General features: G+C 36.5%; 1 protein-coding gene across 2 annotated transcripts in view; it reads right to left on the reverse strand.

Moving 5' to 3' along the window:
- TAF4B (TATA-box binding protein associated factor 4b) overlaps positions 1-21,216 on the reverse strand; it is a 125,840-nt gene that overhangs the window by 85,987 nt on the left and 18,637 nt on the right. For both annotated transcript variants that reach the window (XM_058692461.1, XM_058692462.1), the window contains 4 exons: positions 19,131-19,295; positions 18,906-19,028; positions 15,566-15,655; positions 10,947-11,561 (listed from right to left, as the gene is read on the reverse strand). In XM_058692461.1, the coding sequence (XP_058548444.1) occupies positions 10,947-11,561; positions 15,566-15,655; positions 18,906-19,028; positions 19,131-19,295 (993 nt within the window). The remainder of the gene's footprint in view (positions 1-10,946; positions 11,562-15,565; positions 15,656-18,905; positions 19,029-19,130; positions 19,296-21,216) is intronic.

Raw genomic sequence — 21,216 nt, forward strand, 5'->3', positions numbered from 1 at the left:
ATAACAAGAAAGTCTACCTAAAATTTATATCTGTATGTAGCAAAATTACCTTGTTCAAAAGTGAAAAATAGGACTTTCTCACGCAACGTACAGTAAAACCTTGGTTTGTGAGTATAATTCGTTCTGGAAACATTTTGCTTGTAATCCAAAGCATGTGTATATTCAAGTGAATTTCCCCATCAGAAATAGTGGGAACTCAATTTGTTCCACAACCCAAAAACATTCATATAAAAATGATTACAATACTATAATACAAAATAAAGAAAATACAGCATATAAAGAAAAATAAACAGGGGCATCTAAGTGGCTCAGTAGGTTAAGCATCCAACTTCAGCTCAGGTCCTGATCTCACAGTTTGTGAGTTCAAGTCCCACATGGGGCTCTGTGCTGACAGCTCAGAGCCTGGAGCCTGCTTTGGATTCTGTATCTCCCTCTCTCTCTGCCCCTCCCCCACTCACAATCTGTCTCTCTCAAAAATAAATAAATGTTTAAAAAAAATGTAAAAAAGAAAAATAAACAAATTAACCTGTACTTACCTTTGAAAACCTTTGTGGCTGGTGTGAGGGAGATAAGAGAAACGAGGGTTATTGTGTAGGACGACTTGCACTATCACTAACAGAATCACTGCTATTTACTGGCTCAATGGAATCTTTTTCTTTTTGTGCAACTTTAACAAGTAACCTATCCAATGACACTTGCTTTTGCCTCCTTTTGAGGATTGTGTGGAAATGTGACGTTGCTTTGTCATTAAACAGATTCATCCCTCACACTGCTACAGCTGTATTCAGGTGGTGCTTTTCTACAAAATTTTGCAGCTTCCCACATTGTACACATCTCCCTAATCTCATTTGAAGTGGGGGATTCCTCCACCTTTTTTTCCTCCTCCTCTGCATAGGAGATCTCCTCCATAACCTCTTGTTGTTGCTCACAATGCAACAGTTGGATCCAACGGTAGGATGCCAGTTGTGGGCACCTTCCAACATTCTGAAAAATCAGATTTCTGCCAAACGCTGCAGCCTGAGACCAAGTATCTGAGTATGGGACACGATCACCCACAATCCCACATTGAAGAGAGACAGAGAAGAACCACTGGCTCAGCTGTGATCATGTGATGTTTGGCGTCACATACTACTTGTATTGTAAGGCATCACTCATTGATCAGGTTAAAATTTATTAGAAATGTTTGCTCGTCTTGCAGAACACTCGCAGAACAAGATACTCGCAATCCAAGGTTTTACTGTGTTTTCTTTTTAGAGTGTAATTCAAATTTACACTATCCACTGCCCAATTTAACTCTCCATTTGGATCATATTTTCTTTTTTTTTTTTTTAGTTTATTTATTTATTTTGAGAGAGTGCAAGTGGGAGAGGGGCAGAGATAGGGGGAGAAAGAGAGAATCCAACCCCACAGAACTGTGAGATCATGCCCTGAGCCGAAACCAAGAGTTAGAGGCCTAACTGACTGGGCCACCCAGGTGCCCCTTTTTTCTTTTTAATTATTTATTTCATTTATTTTGAGAGTATGCATATGAGCAGGGGAGGGGCAGAGAGAGAGGGAGGGAATCCAAAGCAGGCTGCACTGTCAGGTGCATGAGATCAGGACCTGAGCCAAAATCAAGAGTTGGACACTTAACTGACTGAGCCACCTGGATGCTGTGTATTTCTTTATTATATATTTTATATATACTTTATAGGTATCTGCGTTATTTGCTTTTTTATGATTAGCATATACTACATTTATAATTAGAAAAATGAAGTTGAGTTTTCAAACTAATATTACTAGAAAAATAATAAATTCTACAATGAAATATGCATTCACAGTTACATTTATGCATTCAGACTGAATCTTAACAGAAACAATCCTAACAATTCTGGTCTCTTTCCCCATTCACTCACATTTTCTTCCTTAATATCCTTTACTAAGTATTCTTTTTCAGTATTTTAATTTTGAAAAACAGTAATAAAATATTATTAGAGGGTGCCTGGGTGCCTCAGTGGTTAAGCATCTGACTTCAGCTCAGGTCATGATCTCACCTTTTGAGAGTTCAAGTCCCACATCAGGTAAGCATGAGCCCTGCTTCCGATGTAAAAACAAAACAAACAACAACAACAAAAACGACAAGCCCTGCTTCCGGTGAGCTCTGCTTCTCTCTCTGTCCCTCGTGAGATTCTCTCTCTGTCCCTTGCTCACTTGCACCCTTCTCTTTAAGGGGGGGAAAAATATATATATATATATATACACACACACACATATACACACATATATACATATATATGTATACACACACACACACACACACACACGTGTGTGTGTGTGTGTGTGTGTGTGTGTGTGTGTGTGTGTGTTTGAGTTAGTCTTCATACCATTCTGATAGGTACTCACGTAATAGCCCGAAGCTCTGTCCCTGAGGTGGATGCGGGCCCTACACAGCCTGGCTGTATGCGACTTGGACTATAAGGAGTGGAGGTGGGGCAGACAGGGATAGCACCCATGGGACCGAGCCACCACTATGTGGCCCTGACAAGAACAAGCTGGGGAAAGCAAGCCTCAGTGCCCACCCGTAGGATCCCAGGTGTGCCTGGCCCTGCCTACAGCCCACATGGGATCAAGATCATACACATGGGGGGAGACAAATATGCCAGTTAAAAACATATAAATATATCTTTATACATGTTTATAATTATTATATATATTATGAATATACAAATATTTATATAAATGTATATGATACATGGTATTTATACATATCACAAAGTTCTGAGCTGGGATTTAAATAACCCTGGATCCCTATTATTCCTCATCTTAATGATTATGACACTTGGGGCAGCATGTACAGCACACTGCACGCTTGCTGAACAAAATGAAATACAATGAGTGAGAAAGTAGAAGAGCATTCATTAGCGTTCTTTCAAAGTACCACTTAAAACCACAGTATTAGGCATCTTATGGAGATTGAGAAATTATTGCAGAGAGATGGAAATTTACCTGGAGATATTTATTCCTACTTGGCAAGCAAAAGAAAGCTGTATCATATTTTTGCAAACTTAAGTCCTTTATTTAATTTCCCTCCAAAAAACCACTAGCAAGGAAAATCACTAAGTGGCACATACCTTAGCCTTTTATCTTGACATGTCAAATTCTGATGTTTTATTTGAATCTTAAAATAAATTAATGTTCTAATAGTTCATAGAAATATAGGTCTAGGGCTACATAACATTACTTAGGTTTTTTTTTTTAATTATGATTTTTACATTATGCTCTGGGATATGTGACAAGGAACTATTGCTTTCTCTGTATTTCAACCCTCACCTACTCCCCTATTCATAAATACACAGCAATCAAATGTTTATCTGTAAATAACTCAAGTAGTGCATGCACACACAGCTACTGGATTCAATCACTTACTCTCTCCTCTAATTTCTATACATTATTCAATATGTGATTACTGGAATGAACTCAGTAAGGTTGACTTCCAGAAAATAGAAGACCCTAACTAAACAAAAGCTGCAGTATAAAAGTCAGTTAGTTAGTTGCCAACCATTTCTCAGGAACAGCTAATATATGGTTCTTGTACCACAATTCCTTACCTTCTGGGACAATGGCATACACCACTAAACACTTCTATATGCCCACATTCAGCCTCAGAATCTTAACACAGAGCTCCAGTCAAATCCTACAATGAAAGTTGAAACTTATTTGCCATGCCCAATCTAAATTAAAACTCAATCTTGGTAAACCTTAGAACATGCTGTTTCTTTAATTTAATGGGCCTTCTAAACTCTTAAAAATGTGCTCAGGGGCGCCTGGGTGGCTCAGTCAGTTAAGCGTCAGACTTCAGCTCCCGTCATGATCTCGTGGTTTGTGAGTTGGAGCCCCGCATCGGGCTCTGGGCTGACAGCATGGGGCCTGCTTCGCATCCTCTGTCTCCCTCTCTCTCTCTGCCCCTCCCCTGCTTGCTCTCTCTCTCTAAAATAAAAAAAACATTTTAAAAAATGTGCTCAAATGAATTAATTATACCACCAGCTTTTATAGGAATCTGTAAATGCTGCTTAAAATTGAGAACCTATAGGGGTGACTGGGTGGCTCAGTCAGTTGAGCGTCCGACTTCGGCTCATGTCATGATCTTGCAGGTCGTGAGTTTGAGCCCTGTGCCAGGCTCTGTGCTGAGAGCTCAGAGCCTGGAGCCTGCTTCAGATTCTGTGTTTTCCTTTTTCTCTGCTCCTCACCCACTCATGCTCTGTCTCTCTCTCTCTCAATAATGAACATTAAAAAAAAAGTGAGAACCTATAAATTTTTGTTAAATTTTAAATGTGCTTATTGTAAGATTTGATTCATATGAAATTCTAGAACAAGCAAAAGTAATCTGTGGGAGAAAATTATCAAAAGAGTTGTTGCTTCTGGGGATGTTGGGGTGGGGACTGAGAAGGAACACAAGGGTACTTCAAGATGATGTTAATATACTATAACTTGGTAGGGGATCTGAGTTACACAGAAGTATACACTAACTGCCAGAACTTATCCAATGGTACATTTAAAATTTGTGTACATCACTGTATGTAGATTTTAGCTAAAAAGAAAAAGAACAGGAAATATTGAACTGTAGTTAATAATATGCATGTTTAACTATTTAGGAAGAAGTCTTTGAAACCATCAAATAAGATGATTGAAGGCTGGATAAATACATGATAAATCAAGTATAGTAATTATAAACAGAATCTGGGTGGTTGCTATACAGGTGTTCACTATGAACTTCAACACTGCTATGTTTCAAAATTTCCATAATAAAACATTTTCTTTGATAAAGCAAAAATAAGATGACCTAATACTGTAAACACTGTTTCTAAATAGTTTATTGTCCATCAATTCTAATGTATCCTTGCCAATTAAAAGAAAAAAAAAAAACTCAAGTAAATTTAAATGAACTAGCATTAATCAATCTATATACTATTATATAAACTCTGATTAAATATGGCATGTGGAGAATCTTCTATGCAACCCTAAATACACATGGTAAATAAAGGTACCTTACTTGAATTCAATTTCTTTCTTCACCAAAACTTTCCTCAGTCCCATTTAAGTGGGACTACAACCATCAACTGGAATTCTACCTCTCTTCTTACACTTAACAGAATGCAAAAAAAGAAAGAAAAAAATACAAACTGCTTAAATCTGGATCCTTAAGTCAGTCCAATATGAAACTGACAGTGAACTACCTGAGCCAATAAAACAATTAATGATCCTTGTTTTGTTTTTTTTCCTACTCAATTTTTACTTTAACTTCTCTAATAAATATAGTGGCCACCAGCATACTCAGAAACTAAAATTTATACCCTTGAAAATACTTCTCCATGTCCAGTGAAAACTGAAGTCAGAGTCAGTCAGCAGAGTTACATCTCATATAGTATTTCATATAAAGATATATTTGTTTAAAATTCTTTAATGGGTCCCTTACTTCAAAATAATTAGGTACCAGAGGAAAATACAATGCAACAAGAATAAATCTTTTCTAATATTCTAGATCAATTTGTTTTAAGAAATCAGCTTTACTTCAATGGAATGAAATGGAAAATTACCACATTTAATAATGTACTAGTACTTGTTTTCGTCTGATATCCACAAAACAGTAATATTTGGAGAATGACTGTTGGACATACTTGGCCACTTATTTATCAAATGCCTACAATTCTGTTAAGGAAGAAATGCAGATAAAAGAGTCATATGTATGTATGTATATACACACACACACACACACACACACACACACACACAGACATATATACATATTTTCTACAGAGAGAGAGAGAAAGCGCATGCACATGCCCATGTGCAAGCAAGGGAAAGGGGGCAGAGGGAGAGAGGGAGGGAATGAGGGAGGGAGAGAGAACCTTAAGGAAGCTCCATGACACAGGGCTCAATTCCATAAGCCTGGGATCAGGACCTGAACCAAAATCCAGAGTCAGACACTCAACAGACTGAGCCACCCCAGGTGCTCGGGGAAATATATATTTGAAATAAGAAAAATATCCAAGATAATATAAAAGCTTCCTGCCCTATCTCCAAGTATAAACTGTTTTTAAAGATATTGAACTAACAACATATAATACAATATTACTACTAAGAGTGGCAACATTCAGTTTGCTCTCTAAAATTATCAGCATTTTTCTTTTCCCTAAAAATACAGACCAGGAATTTTGAATTAACTTTCTCATTCGTGAATTTTATTCATACATGTTGTGGACTTTAGAGACTTATTGTTTAATTTTTATATGGTAAAATTAGTTATTAAAATATATCAAATTTAATTTTTAAAATGACCAAACTGAAATTAAAATTTAGTTCTCTATTAAATTATCTTTTGTTAATTAAGTTTAAATTTAATTTAAATTATACTTTAAATTAAATTTAGCTTTTGCTCAATTATGAGTAAAACAGTTTTTTCACAAATATCCTAAGAAAACTGTTTAAGTGCTGAAACTTCTGAAAGCTTCTACTTATTACCTATCCATCATCAGTAGACTATACTACATATCATCCACTCTCTTTCACTAACTTGAAAGGTAAAAACGTTACATCATATAACACCTGCTATGCTAGAATTAATAGACAATAACATTAACATTTATAAAAACTAGATTCTCAGATGAAATCAAAAGAACTACTGATTAGGTCCACATTTCAATAATTCAAGCATTTGAGGACTAAAATATACAAAGCAATGAACTACTGGCACAAAATGAAAAACTTTCATCTACGGAAGCTGTGAACAAGTCAATTCTTCTGATGAGAACTTTAAGCAGATCCCCAGAGGTTAACATACAATAATCAATGAGATAGAAAAGATAACATGTAGTAATAAATCTAAATTTAAAAAAAAATGGGGAAGGGCCTCTTTAATCTGGAATAAAAATGTATAATTTCATAAAGCAATAATTCTATAAAATTTAAACCCTGTAATGGGAGATTAAGAGGATTCTTATAGCTCAAAAGCATGGATATAGAAAACATCTAGAAAGCAGGAAACCTATACAATTTCCAGAAAAATTAGTAGAAATGCTACAAACAGATAAAGTATAAAGAAGGAATTTTAAAATTCACGATCAATTATTAAAGGGAATAAACAAATTTAAAAACTAACATTGAACAGTAATACTTGCATTCAGCTCATTTTTAATTTTTTTAACGTTTATTTATATATTTTTAAAATTTCTTTTGATGTTTTATTAATTTTTGAGAGAGAGACAGATTGCAAACAGGGGAGGAGCAGACAGAGAGGGAGACACAAATTCCAAAGCAGGCTCCAGGCTCTGAGATATTAGTACAGAACCTGACATGGGACTCAAACTCATGAACCATGAGATCATGACCTGAGCCAGTGTCGGACGCTTAACTGACTGAGCCACCCAGGCGCCCCTAATGTTTATTATTTTTCAGAGAAAGAGAAAGAGACAGAGCATGAGCATGAATATGAGAAGAGGAGGGGCAGAGAGAGAGAGACACAGAATCTGAAGAAGGCTCCAGGCTCTGCACAGTGAGCACAGAGCCTCAAGCAGGGCTCAAACTCACAAACTGTGAGATCATGACCCAAGATGAAGTCTGATGCCTAACAAACTGAGCCACCCAGGTGCCCCATTCTTCAGCTCATTTTTAGAGACTACATCCTGAGTTGCCCAGACCACAGATTTGATCCAGTATGGCAATTCTCATATCTTAAATTATTATTTGCCATCTTTCTTATAAGCTGCACTGAATACTTTCTTATGTTTCTAGCATCCTATTTTCCTTCTCACCTATCTGGCATTAAATTGGACAATGGTTTAAAATGGGCTCACCTAATACTAATAAACACTTTAGTAAATATTAATTTTCCACATTAATTTGAAAAAATATCCTAGTTCAGTCCTCTCTGTGGCATTACCATACAGAATCGCTTATCTTGTTTTGTGCCCCAGGTAAAAATGTGTTACAAAACAGATTACAATGCATCTTCAGTGTCTATTGCTCTAGTCTTTGTCATTTTTAAATATGAAGGTATGAATACTGACATCAAATGTGTTGAGTAAAATTAAAACAAAGGCCAAACGGGGTGCCTGGCTGGCTCAGTAGGTAGAGCATGCAACTCTCAATCTCAGGGTCCTGAGTTTAAGTCCCACCATTGGGCATGGAGCCTACTTAAAAAAAAAAAAAAATGTAAACAAACAAAGGCTAAACAAGAAAGCAGAATTCACAAGGAAAATTAAAATACTCCACATTATACAAATGAAAGTAGTAAGTCAAAAAATCCCTAACATTTACCATTGGATTCATTCATTCTTTTTCTCTTTCTTTCTTAGATTTTATTGTTAAGTAATCTCTGTATCCAACATGGGGCTCCAACTCACAACCCTGAGATCCAGAGCTACATATTCGAAGTACTGGGCTAGCCAGGCACCATCCACTGGATTTTCTGTTACATTTTTTCTTTACTGAAATTGTTCCTAATGTATAACAAGTCAAACCTACAAAATATAAATGCTATCAAGATATTATTACCACAGAGCTTTTCTGTTTCAGGACACTCTAGAAACTTAGAAGTTCTTGTCATGAGTACCATACTCTAATGGGAAAGACACTAGGTTCTAGTCTGAGATCCAATACTTGTTGAGTGCCAGTGGATGGGTCACTTAATGTTTCCAGAGTCTTAGTTTTCTCACTGCCTTTTCTTTATCACAAAATTATTTTAAAACCCATAGTTAATACATGACATGCTTTTAAAATTCTACATAGCTATAAAGTATTATTTCACTTCAGGAACTAATAATAGTATAAATGTTCAATAAGATTAGCACTGATTCAAGAATCACTTATGACCTGTAAAGAGGATTTCAATTCTGTTCAGTGCTACCAAAAACAGGCCTTTCCTTGAGGCAATTACTCTGTTTCAGTGGTTCCCAAAGCTGGCTGCTCAGACTGATATTTAAGAATCACTGCTTCTAAAAAGGTTTCAAGTCTGAGATTAAATTCAGACAACCCAAGAGAAACCCTGCAAGGCAGGCACATTTCTTTATTTGAAAATCAGACCCTGAGTAGGAAGGGATGAAAAAAAGACTAGCACCCAGGAAATGGCTATTACTTCCTACCTACTCAGGAGTTTGATTGTCCGTATTGATCTTCCTTCTTTCATCTTATACCCATTGCTACCTTCTGCCTCAAAGACAATTATCCACAGATACTAACCTCTGCTCCTGATCACACAAACAAGGCTAGTAAGTCTACTTGGATTTTATTATTCCCAGAAGCAGAATAAAAACTAAAACAAAGAGATTCAACACACAGCCTTTAACAAAAAGATTTATAAAAGAAAACAAGGGCAATTACCAAAACTATACTAGAACAGCTAGTGTAACAGGTGTTACAGTATAAGGTAAGCAAAAAGAAAAATAATTTTTATTTTATTTATTATTTTTTTAATGTTTATTTTAGAAAGAGAGAGACACAAAGAGCATGAGTGGGGGAGGGGCAGAGAGAGAGGGAGACACACAATCTGAAACAGGATCCAGGCTCTGAGCTGTCAGCACAGAGCCCAATGTGGGGCTCAAACTCACAAGCCTTGAGATCATGACCTGAGCCGAAGTCAGACGCTCAACCGACTGAGCCACCCAGGCATCCCAAGAAATGTGATTCTTAACTCACCATGTACTATCTCCCACAGGTTATTAATAATACTCTCACCATCTGTCTTGAATCAACTAAAATGTTCTAAACACTGAAAATAAGGGGAAGCCCCATGAAAATGAGCCAGGAAGCCAAAAGGGGAACCTCTCACACCCTACAACTAGTCATCAGCTGCAGACCCCAACACAGAGAGGTACCTTGCATTCTGAACAGGAAGAAACCTATCCTTTACTACGACTGCAGGAGGAAGAAAGATTTTCATCTTGCCCAGCAACAGCCCAGCTGATGAGAGAGAGACTGTCACAACTCCGCCAAGGAGAAGCTACTACACATCGAACTGTGTTTACTCCAAAGGACTTTTGATTATAACAGCCTTTTCCAACTTCCTCCTTTCCTCTATACAAGGCCATTCTCTTCTGCTCTCTAGATGTGCCTGTGATTTTGCCATAGCTTGCTTGTCCTGAATCTAATGCTCTGCTATTCCCAAATAGCAGTTTATTACCAATAAACTGGTAAAATAACTGACAGTTTTATTTCTAAGTGTTAACAACACTAATTGATAAATAGCTAAGGTTTCTTTCATCCAAGAACCTCCCAACCTACCAAGTTTAGGAAAAAACACAGCTTCATACTCATCTATTCCCCTCACCGTTTCCCTCCCCTCTTAGCATATTTTTCTTGAGAACTGTTACCATAACATTACCTCTGTAATAACCTTGTCAAAAAGATTTAGTCTGAATCTTAACTTGAGGAAACAATTAGACATAACAAAGGACATTCTGCAAAACAACTAGCCTGGGCACTTAAAACGATTACAAGATAATGAGCAACCATGAAAGGCTGGGGAGCTGTTCTGGATTAAAGGAGCCTAAAGAGAAAAGACAGGTGAATGTAACAGGCAGTTCTCTATCAGAAAAAAAGTAGCTGTAAAGGACACTGTTGGCACAACTAGGAAAATAACTGTACCAATACTAACTTTCCACATATGATAATAAGTGTGAGGCCCTTATGTTAGAGAAAAAATCCTTTTCAGTAGGAGATACACAGAACTTAGCTTAGAGGTGCAACATCACGACTTCTGCAATAAGCTCTCAAATGGTTCAGGAAAAAGTTATGTGTGTGTGCTTATGTGTGTGAACAGAGAGAGGAAGAAACTAAACGAATATGGCAAAATGTTACCAAGTATTCAAACTCAGTCAAGGATACTCAGGGGCCTGTTTTACTAGCCTTGCCAGTTTTCTGAATGTTTGAAATTTTCAAAAGAAGAAACTGAGGAAGAAATGAACGTTACTCACTAGTTGTTTGACTTTAACTGCCTGTGGAATACCAGCCGGCTGAGAAAGGACGGGGCCTGGTGGTGCAAGTTTTATCTGGACTGGAGCAATGACAGGCTTGTCAGATGTGGTCCCAGCAGAGGTCATGACAGGTTTCACAGACGGAAGACAGACAGCTGCTGCCGAAGGTTCTCCGAAAGTCACCGCAGGGAGAGCCAGAGTGACTGCTGCCCCAGAGACAGCTGGCTTCTCAGGTGGGAGAGAGACTGCTGTGACTGTGCTCTGTATAGACGTCACCAGTGGTTTTGGAGTCTGAAGCAAAACCGTTCCAGCTGCTGTTCCTCCTGGTGCAGTAGGTGGACCCAGAGAATGAAGTGTCACAACTCCTGGTTTTGCTCCCCCTGGGCCAGCAAGTGGATTCAGAGCTGGCACTGACACAGTGCTGGCTGTTGTTGTTCCAGAAACAATGATGGGTTTTTCAGGCTGGATGGAGCAAACTGTTGTTGTCACCACGGGAGAAGTGGCTGCTGTTGTGGTACAGGTAGCAATGACAACCTCACTACAGGTCTGCTGAACACACTGCTGAATAAAGCTCTGGGAGTTGGGCATGAGTTGTCGTAAGGCAATCACACTTTTCTAGAAACAGGGGAGAAAAAAGAACCTGTTTAAATAAATCAACTGCTAGTAAAACTAAAGGATTTAGTACTTCATAGCTGTGTATTTTTCATAGCTTTACAACATAAAACAAATCAAAAGTATATCAGGTGTTTCAGTTGAGGAAATCTGGTATCACTTCATATTCATATCCTGTCAAAATCCAGGATACAGTCAATTTAAAGCCCCAAAGTGCTTTATTTTTCAACAGGAAATTATCTCCCAATATTAAACTTATTTTGTATACCTCAATATCAATTTAGTAAAATAAAAACACAGTGTATACTTGTTTATATTTACCTATACCCCATAATAGATCACTAATAATCTTAGTATCTATAAGTTTGTTTTATAACAATAGAATCTATCAAAAAAAAGGTTTTGGTAAACAACTTTCAAGCTTTGGATAGACAGTCTTTTTTTTTTTTTTTTTTTAATTTTTTTTTTTTAACGTTTATTTATTTTTGAGACAGAGAGAGGCAGAGCATGAACGGGGGAGGGGCAGAGAGAGAGGGAGACACAGAACCGGAAGCAGGCTCCAGGCTCTGGGCCATCAGCCCAGAGCCCGACGCGGGGCTCGAACTCACTGACCGCGAGATCGTGACCTGAGCTGAAGTCGGACGCTTAACCGACTGAGCCACCCAGGCGCCCCTGGATAGACAGTCTTAAATCAAAATAAAAGTAATACAAGAAAAAACAAAAATAAAACTAATACAAACAAGGTCAATTTCCTTAATTGAGCTAGAATATTTTCATTTATTTATTTAACTATTTGTCTGTTTATTCATTTGTGTTATTTATTTGAGATAGAATGCGGGTGCATGCATGCGGTGGAGGAAAAGCAGAGGGAGAGGGAGGGAGAGAGTCTTTTGGGGGGATGTGGGGGGGAGAGACGATCTTAAGCAGGCTCCACACTCAGCATGGAGCCCAACTCAGGGCTCAATCTCATGATCTGAGCCAAAATCAAAAGTGGGACACTTAACTGACTGAGCCCCTTAGGTTCCCCAAGCTAGAATATTTTGACAGGATTTTACATTGGTGTCCCTCACACCCTTCTAAAAGAGTAAAGGGTGTTCAAACTAAAAAGTAGAACATTCTTTTTGTCCCTGGGGATTTTGTTTTTAAGAAAGAAAAAAAAAATGGAAAAGGAGGCAAGATAGTAGGTTATCTTTTGGTGAATTCAAGGGCTGTTTGGAAGGTTTCCTTGTTTTGACATTTAAATTCAGTCAGACTGCCTTTATTTAAGAAGCAAATGAGAACCATTGTTCTTCCTTTTCTTATAGTTACTTCCTTTACTTTTTTTTTTTTGATTAAAAAGGATTGAAAAGCTCTCTGAAGGTTTTCAAATATGTATATAAATGGTAACAAAAGAAAGTAAGAAACAATCTCTCATAATCTTTTTCCAAACTTTAAAAACAAGCTGCTTTGGAAACACATGAACAGATGAAGTGATCTGATTAAATTTAAGCTAGAATTCTAACATGAGGGGATCCTGAGAAAAACACAATTGAAAAAAAATGTTAAAATAACGAGACTCGGGCACCTGGGTGGCCCAGTCGGTTGAACGTCCGACTTCAGCTCAGGTCACAATCTCACAGTTCATGGCTTGGAGCCCAGCGTCGGGCTCTGTGCTGACAGCTCAGAGCCTGGAGCCTGCTTCAGATTCTGTCTCCCTCTCTCTGCCCCTCCCCCACTCATGCTCTGTCTCTGAAAAATGAATAAACATTAAAAAAATTTTTTTAATAAAATAATTAATGAGACTCAAAGAGATAATAAAAAATATATGTCTAAATTATCTCTTGATCAGCTGGCCAGAGTTAAGTTTAAATGTGGCATCTCTATGCCACATTCAATGTCCAAAAGCTTTCAAAAATGAGAAAAAAATTCTCACCAAAAAAAAAAAAAAAAAAAAAAAAAAAAAATCACAAAACTTAATAGATCCTTAAAAAACACATAAAGGGATGCCTGGGTGGTTCAGTTGGTTAAGCTTCTGGCCCTTGATTTCAGCTCAGGTCCCAATCTCACCGTTTGTGAGATTGAGTCCCATGCTGGGCTCTGTGCTGACAGCATGGAGCCTTCTTGTGGTTCTCTGTCTCCCTCTCTCTCTCTGCCCTTCCCTCTGCTCATGCACACACATGCACATGCTCACACTCTCTCTCTCTCAAAAATAAATAAACTTGGGGCGCCTGGGTGGCCCAGTCAGTTGGGCGTCCAACTTCGGCTCAGGTCATGATTTCGCGGTCCGTGAGTTCGAGCCCTGCCTCGGGCTGTGTGCTGACCGCTCAGAGCCTGGAGCCTGTTTCAGATTCTGTGTCTCCCTCTCTCTCTGACCCTCCCCCGTTTGTGCTCTCTCTCTGAATAAAAAATAAAAAATAAGTGTTAAAAAAAATTTTTTTTTAATAAATAAATAAACTTAAAAAAATACATACAAAGCACAAATACTTCCTAGTGTAACATTTGGCAACTTAATGTTAGTATTATCAAACAAATAGGTAGAATAAATTCTGGACCTGTGAGCTTGATAAAAAAATTAGTCAATTTAAAGTTTTTTTCATCTCCAAAATGGAAACTACTATAAAATCTAGCACCTAGTATTCTCAAAAGACTGATATGAAAATTAAGCGCAAACAATGCAAATTTAAAAAGCATCTAGCATGGGCGCCTGGGTGGCTCAGTCGGTTAAGCGTCTGACTTCGGCTCAGGTCATGATCTCACGGTCCGTGAGTTCGAGCCCTGCGTCGGGCTCTGTGCTGACAGCTCAGAGCCTGGAGCCTACTTCGGATTCTGTGTCTCCCTCTCTCTCTGACCCTCCCCTGTTCATGCTCTGTCTCTGTCTCAAAAATAAATATTAAAAATCAAAAAAATAAAAATAAAATAAAAAATAAAAATAAAAAGTATCTAGCAAAGCATAGGATAAATAGAAGCCTACTGATTATCTTCCTTCTCCCCCATGGTGTCTCCAGGGAGTATGAAATACAGATAAATTCAAGAGTTGTCAGTGTCATATAGACACCTATAGCTCACAGAACTTTAGGCATTGAAAGGGACCCAAGGAAGAACTGCCTCTAACTTCTCAATCAAGAAGGTCATCCAAAAAGCAGGGCAGTAGTTATTTGATATTATTAGGTATTTTGCTGAACCTGCAATTTGCCTTTCCCCAGACCAAGTCTCCTTTAGCTAAAACATTCTGTTGCTATAGCCACAATTCATATCACATGATTGGCATCCTCCTAATCAATGTGCTCACCCTTCTAGTGACAGTTTCCACTATTTTAATATCCTTCTGAAGAGGTGCCCCATTTTCCTTCCAACTCTTCTTCTATGAGGCAACCAAAAGGAGCCTTCCACTGTGGCACCTCTTTCATCTCCCTACACAATTAAGTCAAATTGTCTTCCATTATTTCAAAATTTATGGGATGACTCTGTGGTTCACTATAATCCCAGGTCTTTAATAACTGTATAAATTTCAATTCGATTCCTCTTCAGCTTCTGAATATCCCAAAAACATAATTTTTATAGTCTCTTGTTATCAAAGTTACTGTTCTACATTAAAATTCTATTTAATTCAACAAATTGTCAAAAGGAGTATGCCTAGTAACAGTTTTTAAAAATAACAGCTCTCCCACTAAATTTGGCACGATGAGATTTTTTTTATTTCTAAGACAATATGAGTTATTAGGACAAAGCAGAAGGTCCTATTTTAATAGAAAAGTCAAGATATTTGAGGATATAAGCTTTAACAATATAATCATTAAGTTTTGTTCATGAATGAGGTGTTACTTCTGTTTTCTCAAAGTGTTCCAATCCAAAGAATATGGACTATGAATGTTAACAGATGACAACAGTTGAGAGCCCTCTCCTACATTGTTAGTATTTTCACATTAAATTGCTGTCATATTGAAATATTCAGGTTTTCAATTATTTTTTAAAAATTATTTTAAATAATCTAATCCAAATAATTTCTTCAAAGTAACAGACAACTTTACCTTAAGAAAAGGAACTAGGTGAGGCTGAGGTGAAGACTTGAGTTCAACATACAGTTGTCTAGTAAATTCTTCTGCTTCAATTTTTGCATCCTGAGGAACAGAAGAAAGAAGAATACTTTTATGTTTACAAATATTTTACAAGAGAAAAGGTATGTAATTCATGATTGATGTAAGGAGGTAAAAGACCTACCTGTATTCTGAAAACTAGAAGATGTTAATGAAAGAAATTGAAGAGGACACAAAAAAATGGAAACATATACCATGCTCATGGGATTGGAAGAATTAATATTGTTAACATGTTTATACTACCCAAAGCAATCTACAGATTGGATACAATTCCTATCAAAATACCAACGGCATTTTTCATAGAACTAGAACAAATAATCCTAAAATCTGTGTGGAATCACAAAAGACCCCGAACAGCCAATCTTAAGAAAGAAAAAAGCTGGAGGTTATCACAATCCCAGATTTCAAACTATACTACAAAGCTATAGTAATCCAAACAGTATGGTATTGACACAAAAACAGACCCACAGATCAATGGAATAGAGTAGACAGCCAAGAAATAAGCCTATGTGTATATGGTCAATTAATCTATGACAATGAGGTGAAAATATACAATGGGGAAAAGACAGTCTCTTCAATAGTGTTGGGAAAACTGGACAGCTACATACAAAAGAATGAAACTGGACCATTTTGTTAAACCATATACAAAAATAAATTCAAAATGGATTAAAGACCTAAATGTGAGACCTAGAACCATAAAACTCCAGAAGAAAACACAGGCAGTAAACTCTTGGACACCAGCCTTAGCAATATTTTTCTGTATATGTCTTCTCAGGCAAAGGAAATAAAAGCAAAAATAAACTACTGAGACTATATCAAACTAAAAAGCTTTTGCAGAGCAAAGGAAACCATTAACAAAACAAAAAGGCAACTTCCTGAATAGGGAGAAGATAATGTGCAAATGACATACCTGATAAGGGGTTAATATCCAAAATATATAAAGAATTCATACAACTCAATACCAAAAAAAAAAAAAAAAAAAAAAAAAAAAAAAATCATCTGATTAAAAATAGACAAGAGGACCTAAATAGACATTTTTCCAAAGAAGACTTAGGATGGCAAACAGACATATGAATAGATAGTCAATATCACTAATCATCAGGGAAATTAAAATCAAAAACACAATGAGATATTACCTCACACCAATCAAAATGGCTAATATCAAAAAAACAAGAAGTAATAAGTGTTGGCAAGGATGTGGAGAAAAGGAAACCCTTATGCACTATTGGAAGGAATGTAAATTGGTACAGTTGTTATGGAAAACAGTATGAAGATTTCTCAAAAATTTAAAAATTAAAATAACACATGATGCACTTCTGGGTATTTACCCAAAGAAAACAAAAACACTACTCTGAAAAATATATGCACCACTGTGTTTACTGCAGCACTGTTTACAATATCCAAGATATAAAAGCAACCTAAATGTCCATCATTAGACAGATGATTGGATAAAAAAGATGCGGTATATATACACAATGGAATATTACTCAGCCATAAAACAGAATGAGATCTTGCCATTCACAACATGGATGGACCCAGAGGGTATTATGTTAACTGAAGTAAGTCAGACAGGAGAAAGACAAATACTGTAAGATTTCACTTATATGTGAAATCTAAAAAATAATACAAAGAGAAACAAACTCAAATACGGAGAAGAAACTGGGGAGGAGAAAATAGGCAAAATAGCTGAAGGGACTTAGGAAGGGCAAACTTCCAGTTATAAAATAAGCAAGTCAGAGGGATGGAAAGTACAGCACAGGAAATATAACGAATAATATTGCAATAACTTTCTGGTGACAGATGGTAACCACACTTACTGTGGTAAACATTCTGTAATGTATGTAATTGTCAAATCACTATGCTGTATACTTGAAAATAATATGTCAACTACATTTAAATCAAAAATTAAAAATTTAAGTTAATTTTAATTTTTAAAAATGCTTGAAAGTTAAGTTAAAAATTTGTTTGTAGGACTTACAATTTTAAATATTTAAAATAGTTTTCCCAAGCAGAAAACTAACCGTTTCAAATGTGCTCTATTTCTAACAAATTATAGGTAGCATAAAAAAGAGTAGTAAAGAAGGTATTTTAATATTTATAAAGTATACTTGTTTTCCTGTAATATTTGAAACATAAACATCTTCTGCTAGGAAAAAGCGACCATTTTTATACAAAAAATACACAAAATTCTCATTGTATGGTCAGAGAAACCTGTAGATTTTAGTAGTTCAAAAAATTCAAAATTGTATTTCTCTGTTATATCATCAGCATATTTCTTAAGCATAAAATATGTAATATTTGCTCATTTCCACTTTCATCTGCTTTAATGTATGTAAGCATTTTATCTGAAAGATATAAAAATGAATGACATATAATTTGACAGCTAAAAAATACAGCATCTTGGAACTTGTTAAGTCAAAGATCATCACATTTTGTTTTAAATGTTTACTTATTTATTTTGAGAGAGGGAGACAGAGAGTGCACACAAGTTGGGGAGGGGCAAGAGAGAGAGAGAGAAGGAGACAAAGAATCCCAAGCAGGCTCCCCACTGTTAGCACAGAGCCCAACATAGAGCTCGATCTCACGAACTGTGAGATCATGACCAGAACTGAAATCAAGAGTTGGACACCCAACTGACCAAGCCACCCAGGTGCCCTAAAGGTCATCACATTTATTACTCTTCTCATTTTAAGAGAAGGAAAGGCAGACTTAAGAAGATTAACTTACTTCCATGGGTTACAAAGTTTGTTGTTTGAACTTACAGACTGGCTTTCTGACATTTGCAATTCTAGTAACAATTTTTTACTTGGCCAAATAGTCAACCTTCTTTCCAAGGTCCTTTTTTAGGTTAAGGCATACAGAAAATAATATACAATAGATTTACTTGTCTTAGATTTATTATCATTATAAAGCCCTTAAAAAGCAAAAGCAGAAGCACCTGGAGGGTTCAGTTCATTAAACATCTGGCTCTTGACTTTGGCTCAGGTCATGATCTCACAGTTCATGGGTTCAAGTCCCACCTTGAGCTCTGTGGTCTACTTGAGATTCTTTCCCTTCCTCTCTCGATCTCTCTCTCTCTCTCTCTCTCTGTCCCTAACCCCTGCGTAAAGCTTTCTCCCAAAATAAACTTAAAAACAAAACAAAACAAAAAAAACCAAACCATAGCTTGTCAAAAAAATCCATCTAACATAAACCTCACTTAAAGATACATCCCTTTTAAAACATGTTCTAAGAATTCTCACGGAATTTTCACGTTTTCATAATACTAACTTACCAAAAGTTGTTCCACCAGTTTCTTCACATTCTGCCCCATTTCTGGGGACTGTGATCCACTACACGCTAGTTTTATTAACATGGCAAGGAAGTTCTTACACTTCTTCACATTTTCTAGCATCGCCTAAGTAAAGAAATATACATAAAACACAAATGTTAGCTAAAAACAGAATTCAAGAAAATCTGTAAAGAGCTGTACTCACATAAGGTGGAAGTGAGAGCTTACCGGAGAAAGATTTGCCTGAGCAGCTGCTGAGTTCTCTGCTTTGAGACTGGGATCATTTGAGAGGGCAGGTGATGCTCCCAAATTTGAAGGCTTCAGGGTAGTTACAGAATTCAAGGGCTTTCCAGGAGTAACTGTGACAACACTGGCTGTTGGCACAGCCACAGACTGAAATTAAGAGTAGTGTATACTTAGATACATTTACTATAATATATATATCACAGCTGGTGCCTCATTTCACACTTATGAGACTACAAATGGATCTTGACATCTTTGCTTTCATGTTATGTTCTACTAGTGTAAGCCAATGGCACACTGCTGTAAGAGCTCTGGACTTTAACAGATCTGGGTTTCCTTCTCATCTACCTACCTACTTTTCATTGACATCTACTGAGTGTTGTCCTCAAGCAAGTAATCCCTTGACTCCTGTCTATAAAAAAATAGACACCTACCTACTCTCCTAGGGTTGTTTGTGAAAAATAGTACCAAGCATATGGTCCTCAAAAAACATTATTAATACTTCTCTAAAAAGAATTTGAAATAGTCTTTATATGAAAATATAGGATTTCCTATTCTATAATTTTCTGCTTAAGTATAAAGTAGAGAGATCTACTGATCATCTTGTATTCAGATAAGCTTTTATTAGACTATTAAACATAATAAATATTACAAACTGTGATATCTTACTTTCACAGTGAAAAGAATTTTGGTTATTCTACCCTCTATTGAAATGAGGTGTGATTCTAGCGCCACCTGCAGGATAAAAAGTTTAATACAAGAAATCACAAGTCAGGCAGTTAAAAACTTAGACAACTATATTGAGATAAAGCAACAATCTTATTTTAAAACAAACACTGAAAGTAACAGAACAGGAGTCAAGTTTAGGGGGATCAGAAGACAAGAGTATTTATAATTCATGCAGAAAACTGAACAATGCACCATCACTTTAGTTGAAATACTTGTATACTAAGGCATACAACACAAAAAGTTCAGGTTGCAATCTCCTTCAAGAAAATTCCTTTGGTAACAGTCCCAATAAGTGAATTAAAATGTACACCAAAATTTCCCACTTTAGAAAGACTGGAGCATATATTAGACAAGCATATATTAGAAAAGACAAGGGTAAAAAATGGGAAAGAAATTAAAAACCCTGATTAATGATGAAGACTAGAATGAATGATGAAATGTTAAAAAAAGTTAAATTAAAAATTGCAGCTAAATCTTCAACTTTTATATACCCCTTTGTAAAAAGAGTGCAGATAAAATCTCATTTGCTGAAAATTAGACAGATAGAGTGTTTATTATTCTTACTGATATTGTAATTCTCAAGGGTTAAAATTTCAAATTGCCCCATCCAAAGCAATAAAGAATAATGCTTAAGAACATAGAGGCTGGAAGAATGAAATCCTGCCATTCTCAATGATGTGGATGCAGCTAGAGAGGATGGATGCTAAGTGAAATAAGTCAGTCAGAGAAAGACAGATACTATTAGATTTCACTCATATGTGGATTTAAGAAACAAAATAGGTGAGCTTATGGGAAGGGAAAAAAGAGAGAGGGAAGCAAACCACAAGAGACTCAATGGTAGAGAACAAACCGAGGGTTGTTGGAGGGGAGGTGGGTGGGGGGATGAGCTAAATGGGTAATGGTATTAAGGAGGGCACTTGTTGTATTGAGCACTGGGTGTTATATGTAAGTGATGAGTCCCTAAATTCTACTAAAACAGATATTACACTGTGTTAACTAACTAGAATTTAAATAAAAATTTGGGGGAAAAAATTGCAGCTACGTTAGTAAAATTTTATTAAATATAAGCAGATCTCAAAGGCAACAATAAAAATGAGTCCCCCTCCTATTCCTAGCCTTAGTCTTACTCTTCAAGGACAACTACCGTGCAGTTTCTCTGAATCTTTTTGGAGACTGTCTAAAAACTTTTCCAGGTCAATATACAATAATGAAATACTCTTCCTTCAGCTGAGTCTATATTCAGTTGAGTCTAGATTTATACTCTGCCCTTAATTCCTTATACTACTTTATTTAAGAACATATAATCTAAAACTTTAGCTGGTAATTATGATTACTTTCCAGG

This window comes from Neofelis nebulosa, chromosome 11, assembly GCF_028018385.1.
Source record: "Neofelis nebulosa isolate mNeoNeb1 chromosome 11, mNeoNeb1.pri, whole genome shotgun sequence".
Lineage (NCBI taxonomy): Eukaryota > Metazoa > Chordata > Mammalia > Carnivora > Felidae > Neofelis > Neofelis nebulosa.